The sequence below is a fragment of the Pristiophorus japonicus genome, chromosome 10 (genome assembly GCF_044704955.1).
Source record: "Pristiophorus japonicus isolate sPriJap1 chromosome 10, sPriJap1.hap1, whole genome shotgun sequence".
NCBI classification, from domain to species: domain Eukaryota; kingdom Metazoa; phylum Chordata; class Chondrichthyes; family Pristiophoridae; genus Pristiophorus; species Pristiophorus japonicus.
The window spans coordinates 116595615-116615966 of NC_091986.1; the positions used below are offsets into that span (position 1 = coordinate 116595615).

A 20352-nucleotide genomic window follows, 5' to 3' on the forward strand; every position below is an offset into this window, starting at 1 on the left:
CCACAGTACCCCACTCAGGCATTGTAATGATGAAAGCGATAGCCAGATCCCATGTGTGGTGGCCCAGTATCGACGCAGACTTAGAGTCCTGCGTGCACAAATGTAATACATTGTTCACAGTTAAGCAATGCACCCAGGGAGACGCCACTAAGTTTATGGTCCTGGCCCTCCAAACCATGGTCCAGGGTCCATATCGACTATGCAGGCCCATTCTTGGGAAAAATGTTCTTAGTGATTGTAGATGCGTACTCCAAATGGATTGAATGTGTGATGTCGGCAAGCACGTCCGCTGCCACCATTGAAAGCCTACGGGCCATGTTTGCCATGCACGGCCTGCCTGATGTCCTTGTAAATGACAATGGGCCGTGCTTTACCAGTGCCGAGTTCAAGGAGTTCATGACGCACAATGGGATCAAACATGTCACATCTGCCCCGTTTAAACCAGCGTCCAACAGTCACGCAGAACGAGCAGTTCAAACAATCAAGCAGAGCTTGAAAAGGGTAACTGAAGGCTCACTGCAGACTCGCTTAATCCCGAATCCTGCTTAGTTACCTCACAAGACGCCACTCGGTCACTGGGGTCCCTCCCGCTGAGCTGCTCATGAAAAGGGCACTTAAGACAAGGCTCTCGTTCGTCCACCCTGATCTAGACGAACAGGTAGAGAGTAGGCGGCTTCAACAGAACACATGATAATGATCGCGCAAATGTGTCTCGCGATATTGAGATAAATGATCCTGTATGTGTGTTGAACTATAGACAAGGTCCCAAGTGGCTTCCTGGCACTGTTTTGGCCAAAGAGGGGAGTAGGGGGTTTGTGGTCAAACTTTCAAATGGACTCACCTGCAGGAAACACTTGGACCAAACCAAACTCAGATTTACGGACTATCCAGAACAACCCACAATAGACTCCACTTTTTTCGACCCTCCAATACACATACAAGTGGCAACCGCCCTAGCGGTTGACCATGAAGCAGAACCCATCATCCGCAGCAGGACTCACCATCCCCAGCAAGCCCAGCTGCGCAGCAGCCCAGCGAGGGCCCAACAAACAACTCACCAAAACCAGCATTTGCACCGAGACTCACATTGTAAATAGTTACACTATTGACTTTTGCAGGGGCCAGTGTGGGGGATGGAAAAGGAGTGTTATTATGTATGTAAACCTGTAAATACCATGTCTAACCACCAGAGGACTTAACCCCTGGAGCCCCAAGGGATTCCACAATCCCTTGGGAGCACCTGCATATAAGGAGGCCTCACAGGCTGGAGAGGCACTCAGATCTGTAATAAAGGACTACGGTCACACCTTACTTTGAGCTTGCAGTATCTCGTCTGACCCTTTATTCAAGACATAACACTGTCCATCACTGTTCACCTGGGCCACTCCCATTTTTACAAACAGGCTGCTGAACTTTCGGCAGAGATATATCCAATATTTGTCATTAAAGTCCATGGGAACAGAGCCGAATGCTCCATCACAGAAGCATAATCAAAACAAAAATTGACACTGAACCAAAGAAAGATATTTGACACCTTTGTCAAAGTGGTGGATTCTTAGGAAGTTATTGGAGAAGGAGAGGGAGATGGAGAGCTTTAGGAGGTGGAATTCCAGAGTGTAGGGCCTAGACACCTGAAGGCACAGTTGCCAATGGTAGTGCGAAGGATGCACAAGAATGCCGAGTTCACGGAGGGCTGTAAATGGCGACAGTGGTGGGGAGGGACAAGGACATAGAGATTTAAACATGATGACAATTTTAAGTTGGGGGAACCATGAGCCAATCTTGGTCAAGGATAGGAGTTGCGTGGAACTTAATGCGGAATAATTTTAAGAAGGGTGGAGGATGAGAGGCTGGCTAGGAAAGCATTGCAATAGTTAAGTCCAGAGGTGATAAATGCATGGGATAAAAGTTTCAGCAGCAAATGGGCTGGGGTGGAGGTTGGTGATATGAATGTGAAAGTAGACAGTCTTGTTAGGGAGAGGATACGCAGTCAGAAGCTCAGCTCAGGGTCAAGTAGAATGTAGAAGTCACGAACAGTCTCGTTCAACCCAAGAAAATGGCTGGGAATGTGGATGGAATTTGTGGCGAGGTTACGGAGTTTGGGGCGGAAGCCGAACACAACAACTTCACTCTTCCCAATGTTTTGCTGGAGGAAATTTCACCTCATCTATTACTGGATATCAGAGAAGCAATCTGCCAACACTGAGGCAGTGGAGGGCTTGAGAAGTAGAGCTGGGTGATGTACATGTTGAACCCGACCTCATGTCTTTGGATGATATCAATGGGCAGAATGTAGATGAAAAAGTGGCCAAGGATGGATGATTGCGGGGACTCTAGAGGTACTGCTCTGGGGGTGGGAAGAGAAGCCGCTTATCTGGTGCACAACTAGTTTAGCCATCCATATATACTCATTTACCAAATTTAATTAGCAGCTCTCTGCACTTGCTCTTACTCGCAGTGTACAACACCAAAGTCCAGATTGAGCAGGTTGGAGGGGAAAAGAAATGGACTGAGGCACAGGTAGGACTTTGATGCTGGAGCTCCAGAGAGGGAAAGTACATTTTGGTGGAGAACTGAAGGCTGCTGCATTGGGTCTGGAGTGCATAGGAAGTTGCTGCACTGTTTGTATCAATGACACCAAAACAGAGTCTGGCAAGAGCAGAACCAGGGGATAAGTGAGAGAAATGAAAGACAAAAGGGCGTGAGAACAGAAAGATCATAGTGATGGACGAAGGGGTAGGTATAATAGGGAAGGGCAAAATTTTTTTTTATGTGACACCATATTTTTACCAGTTATTGGTAATTGAGGCAATTAGGGAAAGCAGTAAAGGAGACAGGATGGGAGGGGTGGGATAAGGGATTGCTTTCATGTGTTATTGTGTGTTGTTGAGTGGAGGATGTTCATTTTCTTGCAGGGTGGGAAGAATTGTTGAGCAGGTTTCCAAGATGTCTCTTGGAAAGTGAAGACATATGACACGGAAGTTGGAAAAGGGGATAAATCAAATTACAACATTAACATTCATTTTATTCAATTTACTATACCATGAATTAAGAAATTCAGTTTAAACATTATATCCAGGAAACCACCATTGCTACGTTAATTTGTTTGTTGATTGCATTAAGGATACAATTACACATCTTGGTTTACATTCAAGATTTTTTTTCAGTATCAATATGTTGTAGTGATGAGGATAGCAGAATTTTAAAATGTGATTTACTTGTATTGCCAATGATGCAGCACTTATTGGACTTTATGGTATAATCACAAACAGGATACAAAAGTAAGATTACGGTCGATGTTAGGTCTGTTGTGGATTTGCATGATATGTTGCCAAGTATTAGAGAAATTAAATACTATTTTTTTACTTCAATTTATCCATTTAGTTCAGGATCCGTATGAGTTGGAGGAAGTGCTAACATTTTCATGTAAATTGCATAGTGCTTGGAACTTAGGTAGACTCCAAAGATAGCTTGAAGGATTAACACAAAACTCAATTTCCTCATAACTGGCTGACAAACAGCAATCCAGAATCGTAATACATTTCCTTTTTCTGGCATTGGGGTTGTATTATACCTGGAGCAAAAAGAGTAAAAGGAAATTAGAAAATAAATACCATTTTGAGTACTTGTACACATAACTTTTTGATTTAAAGATACATAATTCTTCAGGGACTGATTTTTTTTTAATATAGAATAGGGAAAGTTCTGTAAATGCATTAGAGCAAGGATGTCCAACCTTTTGCAACTAGGGGCCAGATACCCATGGTAAACCCAATGAGTCGCTGCATATGCAAATCTTATCCCCTGTATACAAAAATTTCAAGACCCCTGCACACACACACAATTTAAGCGCCCCTGTTGATCCTCACTTTTGCTTCTTTGAAGTTTCCTAATGTTTCCCCTCATGGGATTTTCCTACTGCCCCCTCAGATAACATTATAATTGGTCTTTACATCCCAGAAAAATAACTGGAACTTCCTGAATCTTGAATATCTGGCCCCTTAAATTCAAAAAAGAAAAGTCCATCAAATGCAAATGGAATTGTTCACATAGAATTATTTAATTTGAAAGAAGAGTGGGGACTTTATTGACAGACTAGATAGGTGTGGAGGTGAGCTTACTGGTTTGTTGTTTCTTCCCACTCAGCCAAGAAAGCTTACTCCCAGGTGATATCTAATCGTAAAGTGCAGCTATGGGAAGATTGGAAGGAATCTAATTTTCTGACTCATCCAAATATGTTATTTTAGTTAGGTCTTGATACCAGGCAACATTCTGTGTTTAACTATAGGAATTTGTACAATAAAAGACAAGGCAAGTATATTTTTCTGCACTGAATATTTGAAATATATATTTGAATTATAAGAAAATCAAATTTGACATTGTACACAACCTTTCCAACACCCTCTTCCAAAAAACAAATCACAAAACAGTACATGATGTTTGAGGCAGCAGAAGTAACTATAGAATCAAAACAATTCTTAGTGGTAAGATGGCTTCATAATAGTACAGCAGTAGTCCTCACCGTGTTGCGAGGCCAGCATTTATAGGCAAGGCCAAGAGAATGGGATATAAGCCTCCAGCAAGAGAAGCCACTAATCCTCCTCTAACTAGGACACATGTGGGACAGTTGAGATCACCTAAACAAAACAATGCATCTGTTTTTCAATTTGAAAACCTTTTTACTGTTTTAAATTAACATTTTAAGCTTTATTTTTAAACACTCCTCCTCCTCCTCCTTCTCCTCCTCTTCCACCACCACCTCCCCCCCCCCGCCGCCCCCAAAATAAAGAATGTTGGGACATTTTGTTGAGTGAAATGTGTTATATAGTGCATACTGGTTAGGAATGCCAGTTTCTTTTTCCTTCCCCCTCCCCAAATCTCCATTTGTAAAGCTAATCACAACACATTTGTTCAAATAATAAAGCAAATAATTCTACAGTGCACAAACAGCTATAAAATATCCTCAGTACTAAAAATAGGAATATGACCATCTTTCATTTGGGCCTGGGCAACTGTAGTATAAACAAAGCATTTGTAATATCTTTATGAAAGCCTTTACTAACCTGAAAGCAAAGGCTTTGACACAACAGCATTATACCCTGCTATAGTTGACAGGAACGGAAGAACTCCCATAGGCAAACTGGAAGTAAAACGAGCCTGTGCAATATTGAGCACTCTTCGAAAGAAACTGTTGGCTATTAAACCAGCAAATGCCGAATTTATCCCAAGGTAGATAGGTCCATATGCAAAAAACTTTCTGTGGGGTGGAAAAGAATAAACCTGGTTTTCATTACAAATCTCAACTGCCAACAAAATAACATGCAGAACATCTCGCATCAACTGTTACTTAATCTTCACCATGCTTCCTGAAACCCCTGAAAAACATGGGGAGGAGCTACCTCATATCACATATGTGGCAGCATTTTGAAATACATGTAGAAAGGAAGAAATGGTTTATAGGTGAGCAGAGTAGACAACGGACAGGCACGGGGAGCAACATAGCAGATACATGATTATATCAAATTAACAGGAGCTGATACATGTACTAATGCTGCTCCAGAAAAGGATAGTAGAGGAGCAAAACAGAGGGCAGCAGTACAATTAATTACTAACCCTGAACTTTAGTACTGAGACCCATGCCCACTGAGACTGCTCAAACTCATTTTTGTGGAACCCGTATGGTTAAAAAGTTAATATCTAACCCACTAGATCACCCAGTTTCTGTGCCAGATTTAAATGTAATAATTTCAGCTATTAATATGGATGAAAGTACCAGATCTAGATATGAATTGTGCCCAGTGGGGTCTACAAGACATTGGGTGCAAAAGTGACTATCACATTCAGTACTGATTCTATTGCCACACATCTATTAAGGGATTCCCAGATTATGTTGAGTTGAAATCACCAATTACTACATTATCAAATGCATTATCCCCATCCAGTAGGAAACCCCCATCTTGCTCCCCAACTAGCGACTTATTTAAGTCAGACTATTTTACTTCCCTGGGATTACTGCATTTCCAAATTTTCATGAAAGCTCTTTCCTTATCCTTTGGGAATATCCTATTGTACTGTTTATTTTATTGAGTTAATTTCCAGATTCTGGGGTTAAGCATGTTTCTACAATTTCAATAACAATTTCCTGCTAATATGCATGACTAACAAACATTTAATCCAAATGTTACCACTGTTCAAGTATAGTTATAGTCTACTTTTTCCCCCTTAGATTGCTTTGAGGTTTTTTTCTTTTTCTGGATTTAAACCCACTCTGCTGATCTATACATAGTCTTGACTCCTCCCAACTGTCTTAATAGTCTCAAGAATTTGAATGTTAAAAATTGTGCATTTGTTGCTAGAAGTTGCAGTCATAAGAATATGTTTCATTGATAAGAAATTTATCCAGTGTACATCTGTGGCTGGCTATCTTCTAAAGCATTTCTTCATTAAATCTGAACAGTGCAGAGTAAAGCTTGAGCAAAGGTCTCAACCCTGACTTTACATCATTCATTTCATAACCTGACCAAGAACTATAATACTCCAGTGCACAGAGGAGGAAAATCTGGCGCTTAGAAGAACATAAGAAATAGGAACAGGAGTAGCCATGCGGCCCCTCGAGCCTGCCATTCAATAAGATCATGGCTGATCTGATCATGAACTCAGCTCCACTTCCCCGCCCGCTCCTCATAACCCCTTATCGTTTAAGAAACTGTCTATTTCTGTCTTAAATTTATTCAATGTCCCAGCTTCCACAGCTCTCTGAGGCAGCGAATTCCACAGATTTACAACCCTCTCAGAGAAGAAATTTCTCATCTCTGTTTGAAATGGGCGGCCCCTTAATCTAAGATCATGCCCTCTAGTTCTAGTCTACCCCATCAGTGGAAACATCCTCTCTGCATCCACCTTGTCAAGCCACCTCATAATCTTATACGTTTCGATAAGATCACCTCTCATTCTTCTGAACTCCAATGAGTAGAGGCCCAACCTACTCAAACTTTCCTCATAAGTCAACCCCCTCATCCCCGGAATCAACCTAGTGAACCTTCTCTGAATTGCCTCCAAAGCAAGTATATCCTTTCATAAATATGGAAACCAAAACTGCATGCAGTATTCCAGGTGTGGCCTCACCAATACCCTGTCTAGCTGTAGCAAGACTTCCCTGCTTTTATACTCCATCCCCTTTGCAATAAAGACCAAGATTCCATTGGCCTTCCTGATCACTTGCTGTACCTGCATACTAGCCTTCTGTGTTTCATGCACAAGTACCCCCAGGTCCCACTGTACTGCGGCACTTTGCAATCTTTCTCCATTTAAATAATAACTTGCTCTTTGATTTTTTCTGCCAAAGTGCATGACCTCACACTTTCCAACATTATACTCCATCTGCCAAACATCAATCATAGATAAAGATTTTATTTTCTTTGGCCACACTCGGATTCCCTGAATGTCCAGAATGTCGATAATGCAAGCAGAAAGAACCAAATCAAAAGGTAGGGAAGACAGAGGGCAACCTTCTGAAATGTCATTAGAAACAATTGATGAGCAAGGGAGGAGTATAACATGGGAGTTCTATCAGATAAAGCTTCAGTAGCCTTTAGAAGAAAAGTGACCCCCATTCTGTACCAGCAGCGAAAGAGCAGGCAAAAATTGTCTCGTGTAGTCACAGAATATATGGTGAGGTGCATCTCACAAACAAAATGTGACAGCTGTAAGAATAGAAGTGTTTCGTAATGATAAAATTGATTCTATATATAAATAAATGTTAAAAGTGTAGATTATATGGAAAGGCTGCAATGTTGAAAGAAATAAAATGGGTGACTTCCCCAAGTTCACCTCAGCATGGCTTTGGAACTCACCAAACTAGAAAAGATGTTTATTGGAAAGCCATTAACCTAATAAGGGAATGGCAACGGCCCTCTAGACAGACACATGTATGAGAAGTCAATCAGGAACAGCCCTGGAAATAATACCCAATCCTGAGGCTTTCTGAGAAACAATGGCCGTAAGGGGTATAATAATCCAAGCAAGGATTGCGGGGTCTCTCTTCTCCTTATTGCTCTACGCGGAGCTCCATCACAGCAAACGAGCCAAAGGTGGGCAGAGGAAACGTTACAAGGACACCCTCAAAGCCTCCCTGGTGAAGTGCGACATCCCCTGGCCGAAGACCGCCAAGGTAGAGAAAGTGCATCTGGGAGGGCCTTGAGCTCTTCGAATCTCCAACGCTGCGAGCATATAGGTCATTTATGAAAGGGAAATCATGCTTGACGAATCTTCTGGAATTTGTTGAGGATGTAACTAGCAGGGTGGACAAGGGAGAACCAGTGGATGTGGTGTATTTGGACTTTCAAAAGGCTTTTGACAAGATCCCGCACAAGAGATTGGTGTGCAAAGTCAAAGCACATGGTATTGGGGGTAATGTACTAACATGGATAGAGAACTGGTTGGCAGACAGGAAGCAGAGAGTCGGGATAAATGGGTCTCTTGTCATTCTGCGCAAATTAACTGCGCTCAGAGAGATGAGGAATTAATGAGGTAGGATGCAAAAGAGTTTCAAAATTTAAGGAAAGAGATACAAGATTTAAAAGACCAAAGGGCAAAAGAGATACAAGATTTAAAAGACCAAAGGGCAAAAGAGATACAAGATTTAAAAGAATCGCAAGTAAAAGAGGTTCGACTAAACAAAAAAGAGATCCAAAATATAAAAAAGAGCAAAAGGAAGAAAGCCTTCAAATTATTCGGCAGTTAAAGGAGGGAGAAATACAGCATTTGAGGCAAGAAATTGATTGATTAAACCCACAGTATTAGACAATTAGAAAGAGGGGCCGAACAGGCAGCTTCATTGCTACAGCAACAAAGCCATTCAAATTTAAATGCCACAGCAGCCGTTGTTGAAGTGAATGAAAACAAATTAGAGTTAAAAAAATATAAATTAGCAAACTTGGGGCTCTGGCAAGAGGTAGAAGATGCTGGGAGGAGGGAAATTAAGGGAAGTAATTAAGAATAGGGAGGCAGACTGCTCCCGGTGCCAACTAGAAATAGCAAGGCTAAAAAGTAAGTTAGGGGAGCAGCAGGCCCTGGTATCCGCAGTAACACGGGGAGCCATAACAGAGACAACTGAAGGAGACAGATTGGGAACAGGAAGGCAGTCAGTATAATCCCAGGAGGGTGGCGAAGCATGGGATACCTTGGAGACATGAGAATGAAATGTAGCAGTAGTAATCACTTCCTTACGATGTAATGTGCACGGTCACATCACTAGTAACCATACCGACTCACCCACATATCTGGTGCTGACGCCACGACGGATAGTCACGAGTTGGGGCCCATTAATGATGGGGATTACCCACTGGGAGTTAACAGGAGTTGGGCAAATTTCAGAAGTCACCCCGAATTAGGAGAGAGACTCAACAGGTGTCCTCCTCTTGGTCTGTTCCACTTCCCTAAAAGATAATCTGCCAGACGCAGTCCTCCAGCCTGGCACAGCAGCTGATGCAGTCATGACCGAGATCCTAAGCCATTTAGGGATCAAAAACTTAAACTTAGTGGCTCTGCTTAATCAGACCAAGTAGCGCCCAAGAGAGATCTCTAGCGCCTTCAGTAACTGCCTGTATGATATCTATGAACGTACCCAGAACCAGGCACCTGCAAATGCTGCAGTAGGAAAGAATCAGGAACAACATAAATTTATGTTCCTGACCCAACTCTACTCTTTAGTTAAAACCACCCTGGGGATAGCCACAAGGCCCACCAATCAGTGGACAGATGTGGAGACCAGCGCTCAAATAGCCTGGGAGATGGTGGAAGACCAGTTAGAGGTGCAGTCAACACCGTGGTCCGGTGCCTGTCTGGGTCTGCTGCAGTCTTTTGTGAGGTGGTCTACCTTCTTACAATTAAAGCACTGTCCCTTAAAGGGGTAAGAAGGTAGAGCACCTCACAAAAGACTGCAGCAGACCCAGACAGGCACCGGACCACGGTGCAATGCATAGATACTTCCCGAGGGACGAATCCAAGCTCGCTGGGACGGATCAACGATTGGACCAATTGACCAATTAAACCCAAATTGTCACGGGGGGGGGGGGGAATGCAAAATCATTTACCGGTGTATGCAGTCGCCGATGCACACTCATTAGAGAGACCCCTTCAAGGATCCACCTTATGACAGGGTTCGACCCCTAAAGATTGTTCAGAAGTGGGGTTTTGACGTGATGGTAGCAGGGGACTAGTAGTCCTTGTTGTCTTCAAAAGGGGGCTTATATGACCCTTAAAGGGTTAATGATGATACAACCACCACGCATATAGGGGAGGCCACTGAACTTCAGTTGGGAGGCCTCACCTGTAAGATCCCAGCACCTATGCTGATGACAACCCCTGACGGAAAGGGAATTGTAGGGACTGATGTGTTGGATCAGTATGACGCGGTGATAGATTACAATCGGGAATGTGTTTGGATGGGATTGAGAGATAATGCGAGAGTGATAGAAATTTCAGATGCTCACTCGTTTTTTGCTATTAAAAAGCCATCTGAGTATGATTCTCCGGGGAGCGAAAATGAAGCTGTTGCTAAACTAAATCAGAAGCACCTAGTGGTGTTCGCCACACTGTGGAAAGATGGCAGGCGAAGAGTCTATGGAGGGATTCCCCCCCACCCTCATTCACTAAACAGTACACCATCCCTTATATCTGAGACACCATAAAATCTCTAGTCGAGCAAGGTGTTGTTAGGACAGGCACTTCCACGATCAATTCACCCACATGGCCGGTTAAAAAGCCTGATAGCAGCTGGCGACTGACTATTGATTACAGAAAATTAAATTCTGTAACACCACCCTGCTCACCGGCAATGAGAAATCCCCACCATATTATCTCAAATTCCTGCTTGTTCCAAATACTTCTCGACCCTCGACATAGTCAATGGATTCTGGAGTATCCCTGTTAAAAGGGAAGACCAGTACAAATTTGCGTTCACATTTGAGGACTAGAGCTACACCTGGACATGCCTTCCTCAGCGGTTCCACAATGCCCAGACAATTTTCCACAAAAGAATGGCTGTAATTTTAAAAGATTTTTCCCGCCCTACCTGCTTGCTGCAGGACGTAGACGACCTACTGCTGGCAACCGACAGCATGGAGGAGCATCTGTCCCTTTTGCACGAACTATTGACATTGTTGGCTCAGGTGGGATTAAAGGTGAATCCCCGTATGGCTCAATTAGTAAAAGAACGAGTCACTTTTCTAGAAATGTCCATTTCTCCAGAGGGGTCATTCCCCGACTCTCACGGTGGAGATAATACAGCGACTGCCAATATCAACTTCCAAAACAGCCCTACAAATTGCAAAGTGTGCAAAGCCCTTGTACGATTTGATAAAACTGCAGGGTGATGACATATGCCCGGGTTGGACTGATGCTCACACCCAGTCCGTGGCAAAATTAAAAACTGCAGTGAGACAGGCCACATGTCTGATGCCTCCCGATCCTACGCAGCTCTTTCATTTAGAGGTCGGGGCCATAGAACAAAGCCTCACTGCAATTCTGTGCCTAACGCGAGCTGATCGACAACAGCCAAATCGCATATGCGTTTCGAATCCTGCAGGGGGCAGAAAAGACATATACCGCATGCGAGCGCCACCTACTGGCCATCTTCTGGGCACGATATCACTTTTATTACTGGGTAACAGGCTACAATCCTGCACAGCGGACACACACCTCTGAAACTACTGATGAAACCTGGAGATTCACTAGTTTCCTCGCAGCGCCTCAGCAAATGGACATTGGAATTTATGGAAAGAGACATTGATACAATTTCCAAATCCACCACGTTGCTGTCACAATTTCTGATCTATGAGGGGGACCTGTATGAATGTCCGTTACCCCTGATTAACTGAGACCCATCTGGTGCAGAAAGAGCCCATACAGGATGCCCTAGATGTCTACATCAATGGGTCCTCATATCACATTGAGATCTCCCCCCACACCGGGTATGCTATGGTATTGCCAGAAAGAACTATCCAGAGAAGATGCAACAGTCTTCACAATATGCAGAAATCGACGCACTTCGAAACACGATGAAGGAAACCTCAGATAGACTCTCAAATATTTGGTCAGATAGTGCCAATGCTATAAACACCAGGTTCTCCTTGCCCCATACCACAAAAATGACTATGGTAGGAAAGACGATAAGGCCCTGGACCATGGGCCCTGGTTACACCTGCTCTGGTTATACGTTAAACAGCAATTCACAGGAAAGCAGCCCATAGAAAAGGGGGTCCACATAGCAAGAGAAATTCCAGAGCAGCCAAGGACACTGCGATTGATGGGGAGATAGAGGATATAGTAGTTGAGCACTGCGATGGTGTTAGCAAGGTCTCCCCAACAGATCACCTAGATTTAAAATCCCTGCAGCAGCAATACTGGCCATATGCTGTTGTAAGTGCCTGGCACGAGGAAGGCAGACCCCATCCACAGCCTGGGCTCCCAATACCATACTAGCCACTGCCCTTGACTCAGATGAGCAGTTGCTGATGTTCAAAAGAAAGCCAAACGTTCTCCCGGTGGTGTGTATTCTACCAGAGGTGGGTCAGGAATTGCTCTCCCTCTTTCACTCCCACCCCACAGCAGGGCACTATTCGGCCCTGGTAACCTTCTATAAGGTAGCATTCACAGCTTGATGGCCTTCCATGAGGGAAACAATTAACTAATACGTGGCACGATACCTACCGTGCCTGCAACACAATCCTCCCGTAGACACTAACCAAGCCTTGCTTCAAAGCACGGCCCCACCTCAAGGGCCATGGACTCACCTCCTGATAGACTTCATTGGGCCACTTCCACAGGCACAAGGCAATTTTCAGCATGCCCTAGTGGTGGTGGATCAATTCACTAAATGGATTGAAGCATTCCCCTGCCGCTCCAACACCGCAATTACGGCAGCCAAAACACTATTAAATCATGTGTTTTGTAGGTGGGGAGTACCAGTACAAGTGGACAGCGATCAAGATTCGCACTTTACTGGTAACATTTTTACCCACCTGCAGGAAATGTTGGGGATAAAACACAAATTACATATTGCTCACCACCCCCAGTCGTCCGGAGGGGTCGAAAAGGGGAACAGGATCCTCAAGTTAATGTTAAAAAAATTGTGCGCTGACCATCCCACGCAATGGGCTAACATGCTGCCAATGTGCTTAATGGCAATGAGATCTACACCTCACAAAACAACTGGGGTCTGCCCATATCAGGCCATGATGGAAAGACTCATGAGAACACCAGGCCAGCTAACACGCACAGGGATGAGTCCCCTGACAATCAACTCATGTAGTTCCAAATGGCTGGAACAAGTGGTGGATCACACCGATCAGATGAATCGATTTGTGGCCACCAAATTGGGGAAGTCAAAAAGACAAATTAAAAGGTGCTTTGACAAGAAAGTACATCCCTTTGAATATCAGGTGGGAGACTCAGTCATGATTCCAAATTATGGGGAAAAAAAACAAACAGTACTGCCTAAAAGCCCAGGTGATGGGGACCGCATACGATTATAGACCGTTTGAACCCTGTGGTTTATTTGATTCAGTTACCAGGGAAAAAGGGCATTAAGTACAAGAAATGGTTTCACATTAATCAGTTTAAAAACTGCCAAAGAGTAAATACTACACTGATCTTGTTTCCCACAGACCACGATACAGATCCTTATGATTGTCGGGACGACACTGGCCACGACCGAAGCAGAGGGAAGATGGAGAAGCGGGAGCTGCAGCATGATTTACGAATATCATCAATGTACTTCGAGAAGCAACGGCGTGCTGAAGATACGGGATGGGGATGTTATTGTACTATAGTAAATCCCCTATGTGTGGCATACACCTTACGTGGTGGGGACCGAGTCAGGCCATCCACTTTTTTTTCCTCTCTCTCGAAGTTTAAAATCTATTATACAGCAGTCATCCACCTCACAGAAACAAACAGCAGAACTATCAGAACCCTCACAATGTTTATGATATGTGAACCCTGAAGAGATAAACCATATGAGGAGTCAATAAGGATATTTTCCCCTCAAAGCAGAGTGAATTTGTAAATCAAATTATTCAGATGAAATGCAATTTATGGGAGAATGGGCTTCTAGGCAGTACACTCACTAGGTTTGTCGTTTTTCAGTATAGGGGAGACTGAAGCACATCTCCAAATTGCAGGGGTGGATCCAATATTAGGAATCTCATGAAACACTTTTTTGTTTAAAAAAAAAAGGAAACAATTTTGGGGCGTCCACTTTTTGTAAAAGCTATCAGAGAAACCATCTGGGGCAGTAGCCTTAAAATTTATAGCTTGGAGCACCTTTTCTTCAGTGATGGATGCACCCAAAGCTACACTGCAATCTGCTTCAGGAATGGGTTAGGGCAAGTATTCCTAAATAGTAGCTGGGGATACTTTGGCTTTTGCCAGAACTAGGATGACTGCTGCCTCCTCCAAGCATATGTTAATAACTTGGTTGCTTCCCATCCTAGGAAGAAACTTGTGTGAGCTGAATTAGTTCCTAAATATTACAGATGAGCAGAAAATTCAGTTCCCTCTGGGCTTCCTGAAAGGCAAGAGGGATTTCTGTCGCATCTGCCCAAAGATGAATTGAAATAAGTTTGTTGAATGGATGCTGAGAACCTCTATGTTCTTTTTCTAGGAGCTACAGATAATAAAATTGCAGCAGAGTACCTTGCCTTCTCCCACTGCAGGAGAAATGATGTCCATGGGATATTATTATGTTATTTAAAAAAAAATCAAACTATCCCAAAGTTGAGGATAACGGAGAGATATCGACATGCCAGCTCTTTGACCTCAGCAGAGCCCTGCCATTATCAGATATAGAATTACTGGTGTTTAATTTCTGAATTTTATCGGCCTAAACCTCCAACTGCAGGAGCTCACATATTATAGAAATTCTTGAACAGGTTTTTTGGGTGTTTGAAAATTCTTGCCTAGTGGAGAGCCATTTGGTTCATCATGTTGGTGCTAGCTCTACAATTAGAGATACTGGGGCCAAAATTGCCCTTCCCCTTAAGGCTTGTTACCGCCGTAAAATCGGCAGCCACACTGCAGAGTGCAATGGCTGGTAATTTTGAGAGTTATGGCCACCATTTAAAAAAATTCCACTCCTGCAGTATCCCGGCGGTGACCCACCCCCCCCCCACCGCTCCACTGCTGCCGATCCATCCCAAGTGTGTCATAAGAGCGCGCACCGCTGATGTTTCTCCCCTCCGCCCCCCGAATGACAAAAATTCTGCTAAAAAAAAAATCTTGCTCCCGCTGCGCAATGCCAAAAACTGCTTTTTTGTGCCGGTGCAGTAAGATGGCGGTGCGGCTCCCATTAAAGGGGAGGACCTACTGCCACTGCTGCTATGTTTTTTTTGTTTATGCCCCCGGGTTCGGCCGGGCCACCAACAGGCAGCCTGGCACTCCCTCTTGGATGCCAGGCTGCTGGTCTGGCCGAAACCCTCCCTGGTGGCTCAGTGGACCAAATTTAAAGGGGAGCGCCTGCACGATTATTTAAGTGAAAGAGAGAGCCGTGGTGATGCGGCACCGTGATGACGTGCCCCCAACTTCCGCCCCTCTCGAGTGCGAACCTTCACTCACTGCCGCATATCTGCTCCCATTATGACCGACTTCCAGTCCGCCGGAAAAATAAGCCAAAGAGCAGAATTTTGCTCAAGAGGCCACTACATCCACCGTGCCAGTAAAAACACGAGAAACCGAGTAGGTGCGCCCCGTTTCCAGCGGTGGGCAATTTCATCCCCATTTATTCTAGTTTCATTTCCTTGAAAAAAATTTATATTCCTTTTCAAGTACTTCAGTTCCCTTTTAAATAATAGTTTGCTTCAGTAACCACCTGTTAAGCAATGTTGGCCTGGCCAAAGACCGCCCTAAGTGGAGAAAGCGCATCTGGGAGGGCACTGAGCACCTCGAATCTCATCGCCGAGAGCGTGCAGAAATCAAGCACAGCGGAAAGAGCGTGCGGCAAACCAGTCCCACCCACCCCTTCCCTCAACTACTATTTGCGCCACCTGTGACAGAGACTGTGGTTCTCGTATTGGACTGTACAGCCACCTAAGAACTCACATTAAGAGTGGAAACAAGTCTTCCTCGATTCCGAGGGACTGCCAATGATGATGAATGTTGGCCTCAGTTTAACGTCTCATCCGAAGGATGGCACCTCTGACAGTGCAGCACTCTCTTAGTACTGCAGTATAGTCCACTGGAGTGGGACTTAAACCCATAACCTTCTACCTCTCAGGCAAGCGTGCTATCAACTGAGTCACGGCTAACTTTAATGGGGCCAGAACAAGAGTTTAAATAATAGAATCCCTTGTGAAATCAAGATGACATCTCCCCATTTCTTGGCAGAGGAATTGAGGCAATAGAATGAGCTATCTAATAATCATCCCTGGCTATATCTTCCATGCTCCAAAAGAGAGAAGTGCCCTGGAGGATGGTGATATTCACTCTTCACTGCAGAAAAAGGCAAGTAAATTCTATTTTTCATCTCTTTGATGTGGTCCACTGTCCAATGGTTGTAATTGGTACCTTGCCCAAGGAGCCGATTAATCATGAGTGAGCCTCAACAGTATGTGGAGCAAGCTATCTGACGAGGATGTCATAGCCAAGTCAAATTCTGTCCTCTCCTTACATCCACACACATATACTTTAATAGGAACTGCTATATAATCACGAATAGGATCCTTGCCTGCTTTTTTCAAACTCTTCCATAACGTCACTGTACACCATGGTGGTGCCTCTAATTCAGCACTGACCAGGGAACCTTTTTGGTATGATGGCTAAAAGATGGGGACTTTACACTTGAACCACGATGGAGCTGAGGGATTGAGTCCCTCAGCCAGAATCAATATCACAGAATCATAGAATGGTTACAGCAGAAAAGAAGGTCATTCGGCCTGCCGAGACCGTATCGGCTCTCTGCAAGAGCACCTTAGTTAGTCCCACTCCCCAGCTCTTTCCCCGTAGTCTTGCAATTTTTTTCTTTCAGATACTTATCTACCTCCCTTTTGATAGCAGTGATTGAATCTGCCTCCACCACCCTTTCAGGCAGTGCATTCCAAATCCTAACAACTCGCTGTGTAAAAAAATGCTTTTTCTTGTGTCGCCTTTGGTTCTTTTGCCAATCACCTTAAATCTGTGTCCTCTGGTTCTCGATCCTTCTGTAAATGAGAACAGTATCTCTATCTACTCTGTCTGGACCCCTCAATCTTCTCTGCTCTAAGGAGAACAACCCCAGCTTCTCCAGTCTATCCACATAACTGAAGTTGTCCCTGAAATCATTCTCATAAATCTTTTCAACCTCGAAGGCCTTTACATTCTTCCTAAAGTGCGATGCCCAGAATTGGACACAATACTCCAGTTGAGGCTCAATCAGTGTTTTATACAGGTTCATCATAATTTCCTTGCTTTTATACTCTATACCTCTATTCATGAAGCCCAGGATTATGTAAACTTTTTTACATCCACATTCTCAATCTGCCCTGCCACATTCAACGATGTGTGTACATGGTCTCTCTGTTCATAGACCTACTTTGGGATTGTACCCTTTAGTTTATATTTTCTCTCATTCTTTCTACCAAAATGGATCACGTCAGTAGTGTTGGCTATGGCTCAGTGGACTCTTACCTCTGAGTCACAAGGTTGTGGGTTCAACTCCAGGAACTTGTGCATAGAAAAATACATACCTGTCTAATTCTGGAAGCCGTTGAAAGCGTTCGAGGAGCATTTCCATCACATTTGGGCTGGGAATACTGTGTTGCAGATCTCGTGTACGTAATGTTGGATTATCCACCATTCTCGATGCCTACAACAATTTCAGATAACGCAAACTATCTTGCTGGACTAAAATATCAAGTAAAAAAAAAAGCGTCGAAAAATATTAGCGTGAATACACAAATTTGAATAAATAAATCGTACATTAATGTAACAGGAGCAAGTATGACTTCACAAAGCACTAAGTGCCGCGGCAACACCTTCAAGAAATCAGTGAAAGTACGTAGGTGTATTTTGTAAAATGAGTCATTAAAAAGTGCTCGATCCTCGAAGCTTAACTGCGAACAATTGAAACAGCTGGCGTGTAGATCGTTATGAAGTAAAGAATGTCACTAATTTACAGATATCACAACAAAATGTGAGGAACTGGTGGATATATAACATTATTTTTCCACACTAGCTCAGCAGCCTGGGCGCAGACATATTGATCACCTGACAAAATTACCTTTCCCGTCAAGCGGCGTCCCATGCGATGACAACGGAAGCGCGGTCCCTTTTCTCAGCTCCAATTGGTCGGTTGTTTTTACGTGGTGATCCTGGACGTCAATCAAACGTGGCGCGAGCCTCTTCCGTTGCCAAGCGAACTCTGCGGCTGTCGTGCGAGAATCGGGTAAAAATCGGAGCCGAAGCCTAAAAATAGGACGGGGAGCTGCGGGCGACATCAAGCTGCTCCGTGCAGGGTTAAGCAGATCTACAGAAGATTACCTTCCAGTGGGAGGTGCGTTTTAAATTGTCATGTTTTATTCACATTTAAATTACGAGGAGAAAATATAATTGAGTAAATCTACCCGGCAGGTGTCGCACTGCTTCTGTGTTTGGCTCTTTATTTTGTATCTCGCGTTAAACCCGCCCCGAACTGTACTGGGACACACGGAACCGGGCCTGGCATTTTCCTATTGCTCTGCAGTATTTTCTTGAATATGTTCCCCGTTATATTCTGAGAAGTTGGAGCCCTTAGTACAACTGGGAAAGGGAAATCACTAAAGTTAACAACGGTCACTTTTTAAAAACATTCTGTGTGGCGTATTCATATTGGGAAGATTACTCTCGATGTACCAGAGCGATTCCCGGGTCCTTTAACCGGGTTTCAGGAACATTTCTGTTTGATTTGATTCATTTTTTTGAACGTATCTCAAACAGTTACACGGGATGGTGACCGAGATCGGCAGGAGCAGCTCCTTCCAGGAATGAGAAGTTGTTGTGATGTGGATCAGGATGCCGCTGGTTGAGTGTTGGGGGCAGTCAGTGCAGGCTGAGCGACCAGCTGCTACTCTTTCCTCCGCTCCATTCTCGCTCCTGGCTCAGTCTGTTTGACGGCGCGTCACCACCTGGCAGGAAATTTTAACAAGCCACCAAAAGAAAACACGGCGGTGGCGGGAGAAGAAACGCCGCCCTTTGCCAAGCTAGGAGTGACTAGACTCTCCTCGAACTAAGCGATGTGGATATTAAAAATTGTGAACATTCTGCCTTTTTTTAAAGTACGAAATCCTATGGGTGTTTTGAGTTTGAACTGGACTCTGAATTACCGTTATATAACATTTGGAAATTCCTTTCTCACTTAATTTTTAAAAAAGAATTCGTTTCTTCGCAAAGCTTTTTATTGCGAGTTTTGTGGATGTGTGTGTGTGAGATTTGTTTGTATTCTTTGGTACTTGTAGTCTTTGGGCTTTCGTTGCGAGGAGGTTTAACTATTGACGGAGTTTTGGCTGCAGTTTGATGGGAGTGAGAAGAGGAGAAAACGAATGGTGTCTGGTGTCAGCATCCCAAGAGCTGGAGAAGATTGGTGCTAATAAAAATCAGTCACCGCACTTTGAGAAAAAAATGCCGGTGAAAAAACAAGGTGAGTTAGGTTTCCAAAGTCGCCGTGATTCGTGTGTATTGAACTTTAGTGAAATGTTACGACTGTCAAAGTGCCAACTTATCTAATGCTTTCACCTTAACTGCGCTTGGTTTCAAGAATCCGAGTTTTGTGTCGTACTTTATTGCAAAAGACCGTTTTTTTTAAAGCCAAGATTGCTTCAGTTATTGTGCATACTTATGTAGAGGATGCAATCGTCTTTACTCTGTTCAATTCTTGTTCAACCAAGTGAAGGAGAATTTGGCTTTTGTCAAGCTAGGCGTTAATATCTGATACGATGCATTTTACTCAAACGATTAACTCCTAGTTTTGGGGAGGGGAGAGTCCTGCGTAATATAAACTAGGTTAAGAATGCATTTTGTGAGCAATTTTTCTCTCTGCGATTTTACTGTTGCACCGGCGCTGGTGTTTTTTTTTCCTTCTGGCCTATTTTATGAACACTAAACCAAGAGCAAAACAAAATGGGGTTCTCCTGCGCTTAGAGTTTCTACTCCCAGCTTGTACGGTTACGAACAGGTGTGCGATGTGTTTGAATTGCTGTGCATTTTAACCCTAATCGGGTAGAGGTATGCGAGTAAGTAAGCTGCCTCATCGCTTCACGAGGTATGTTCAAAGTCAGTAACAAAAGCCTCACCTGAGACTACAGCGGCTGTGTTTCTTGTTTTCAGAGTTCATTTTTTAAAACT

At 43.8% G+C, this 20352-nt stretch overlaps 2 protein-coding genes across 3 annotated transcripts in view; one reads left to right on the plus strand and one right to left on the minus strand.

Moving 5' to 3' along the window:
- Positions 1-1312: 1312 nt before the first annotated feature.
- On the minus strand, positions 1313-19098 carry tmem126a (transmembrane protein 126A). Its single transcript, XM_070892047.1, has 5 exons — positions 18254-19098; positions 17721-17877; positions 5064-5257; positions 4523-4637; positions 1313-3574 (listed from the first exon to the last, which is right to left on the minus strand). Exons 2-5 carry the CDS (start codon positions 17828-17830, stop codon positions 3373-3375), a joined length of 621 nt encoding a protein of 206 aa, XP_070748148.1. The 5' UTR covers positions 17831-17877; positions 18254-19098; the 3' UTR covers positions 1313-3372.
- The window catches only part of dlg2 (discs, large homolog 2 (Drosophila)), a 1568664-nt gene continuing 1566661 nt past the window's right edge, over positions 18350-20352 (plus strand). For both annotated transcript variants that reach the window (XM_070892045.1, XM_070892046.1), the window contains exons 1-2: positions 18350-18526; positions 18949-19648. In XM_070892045.1, the coding sequence (XP_070748146.1) occupies positions 19525-19648 (124 nt within the window). In that variant the 5' untranslated portion in view covers positions 18350-18526; positions 18949-19524. The remainder of the gene's footprint in view (positions 18527-18948; positions 19649-20352) is intronic.

What these genes read in the sequence shown, in the direction of transcription:
- tmem126a (XM_070892047.1), bottom strand. Translation starts at nt 17,830, where the DNA reads ATGGTGGATAATCCAACATTACGTACACGAGATCTGCAACACAGTATT. An exon ending in CGGCTTCCAGAATTAGACAG is followed by an intron (nt 5,258 to 17,720) that starts GTATGTATTTTT and finishes TCCACCCCACAG; the next exon opens with AAAGTTTTTTGCATATGGAC. An exon ending in GTCAAAGCCTTTGCTTTCAG is followed by an intron (nt 4,638 to 5,063) that starts GTTAGTAAAGGC and finishes TGTTTTGTTTAG; the next exon opens with GTGATCTCAACTGTCCCACA.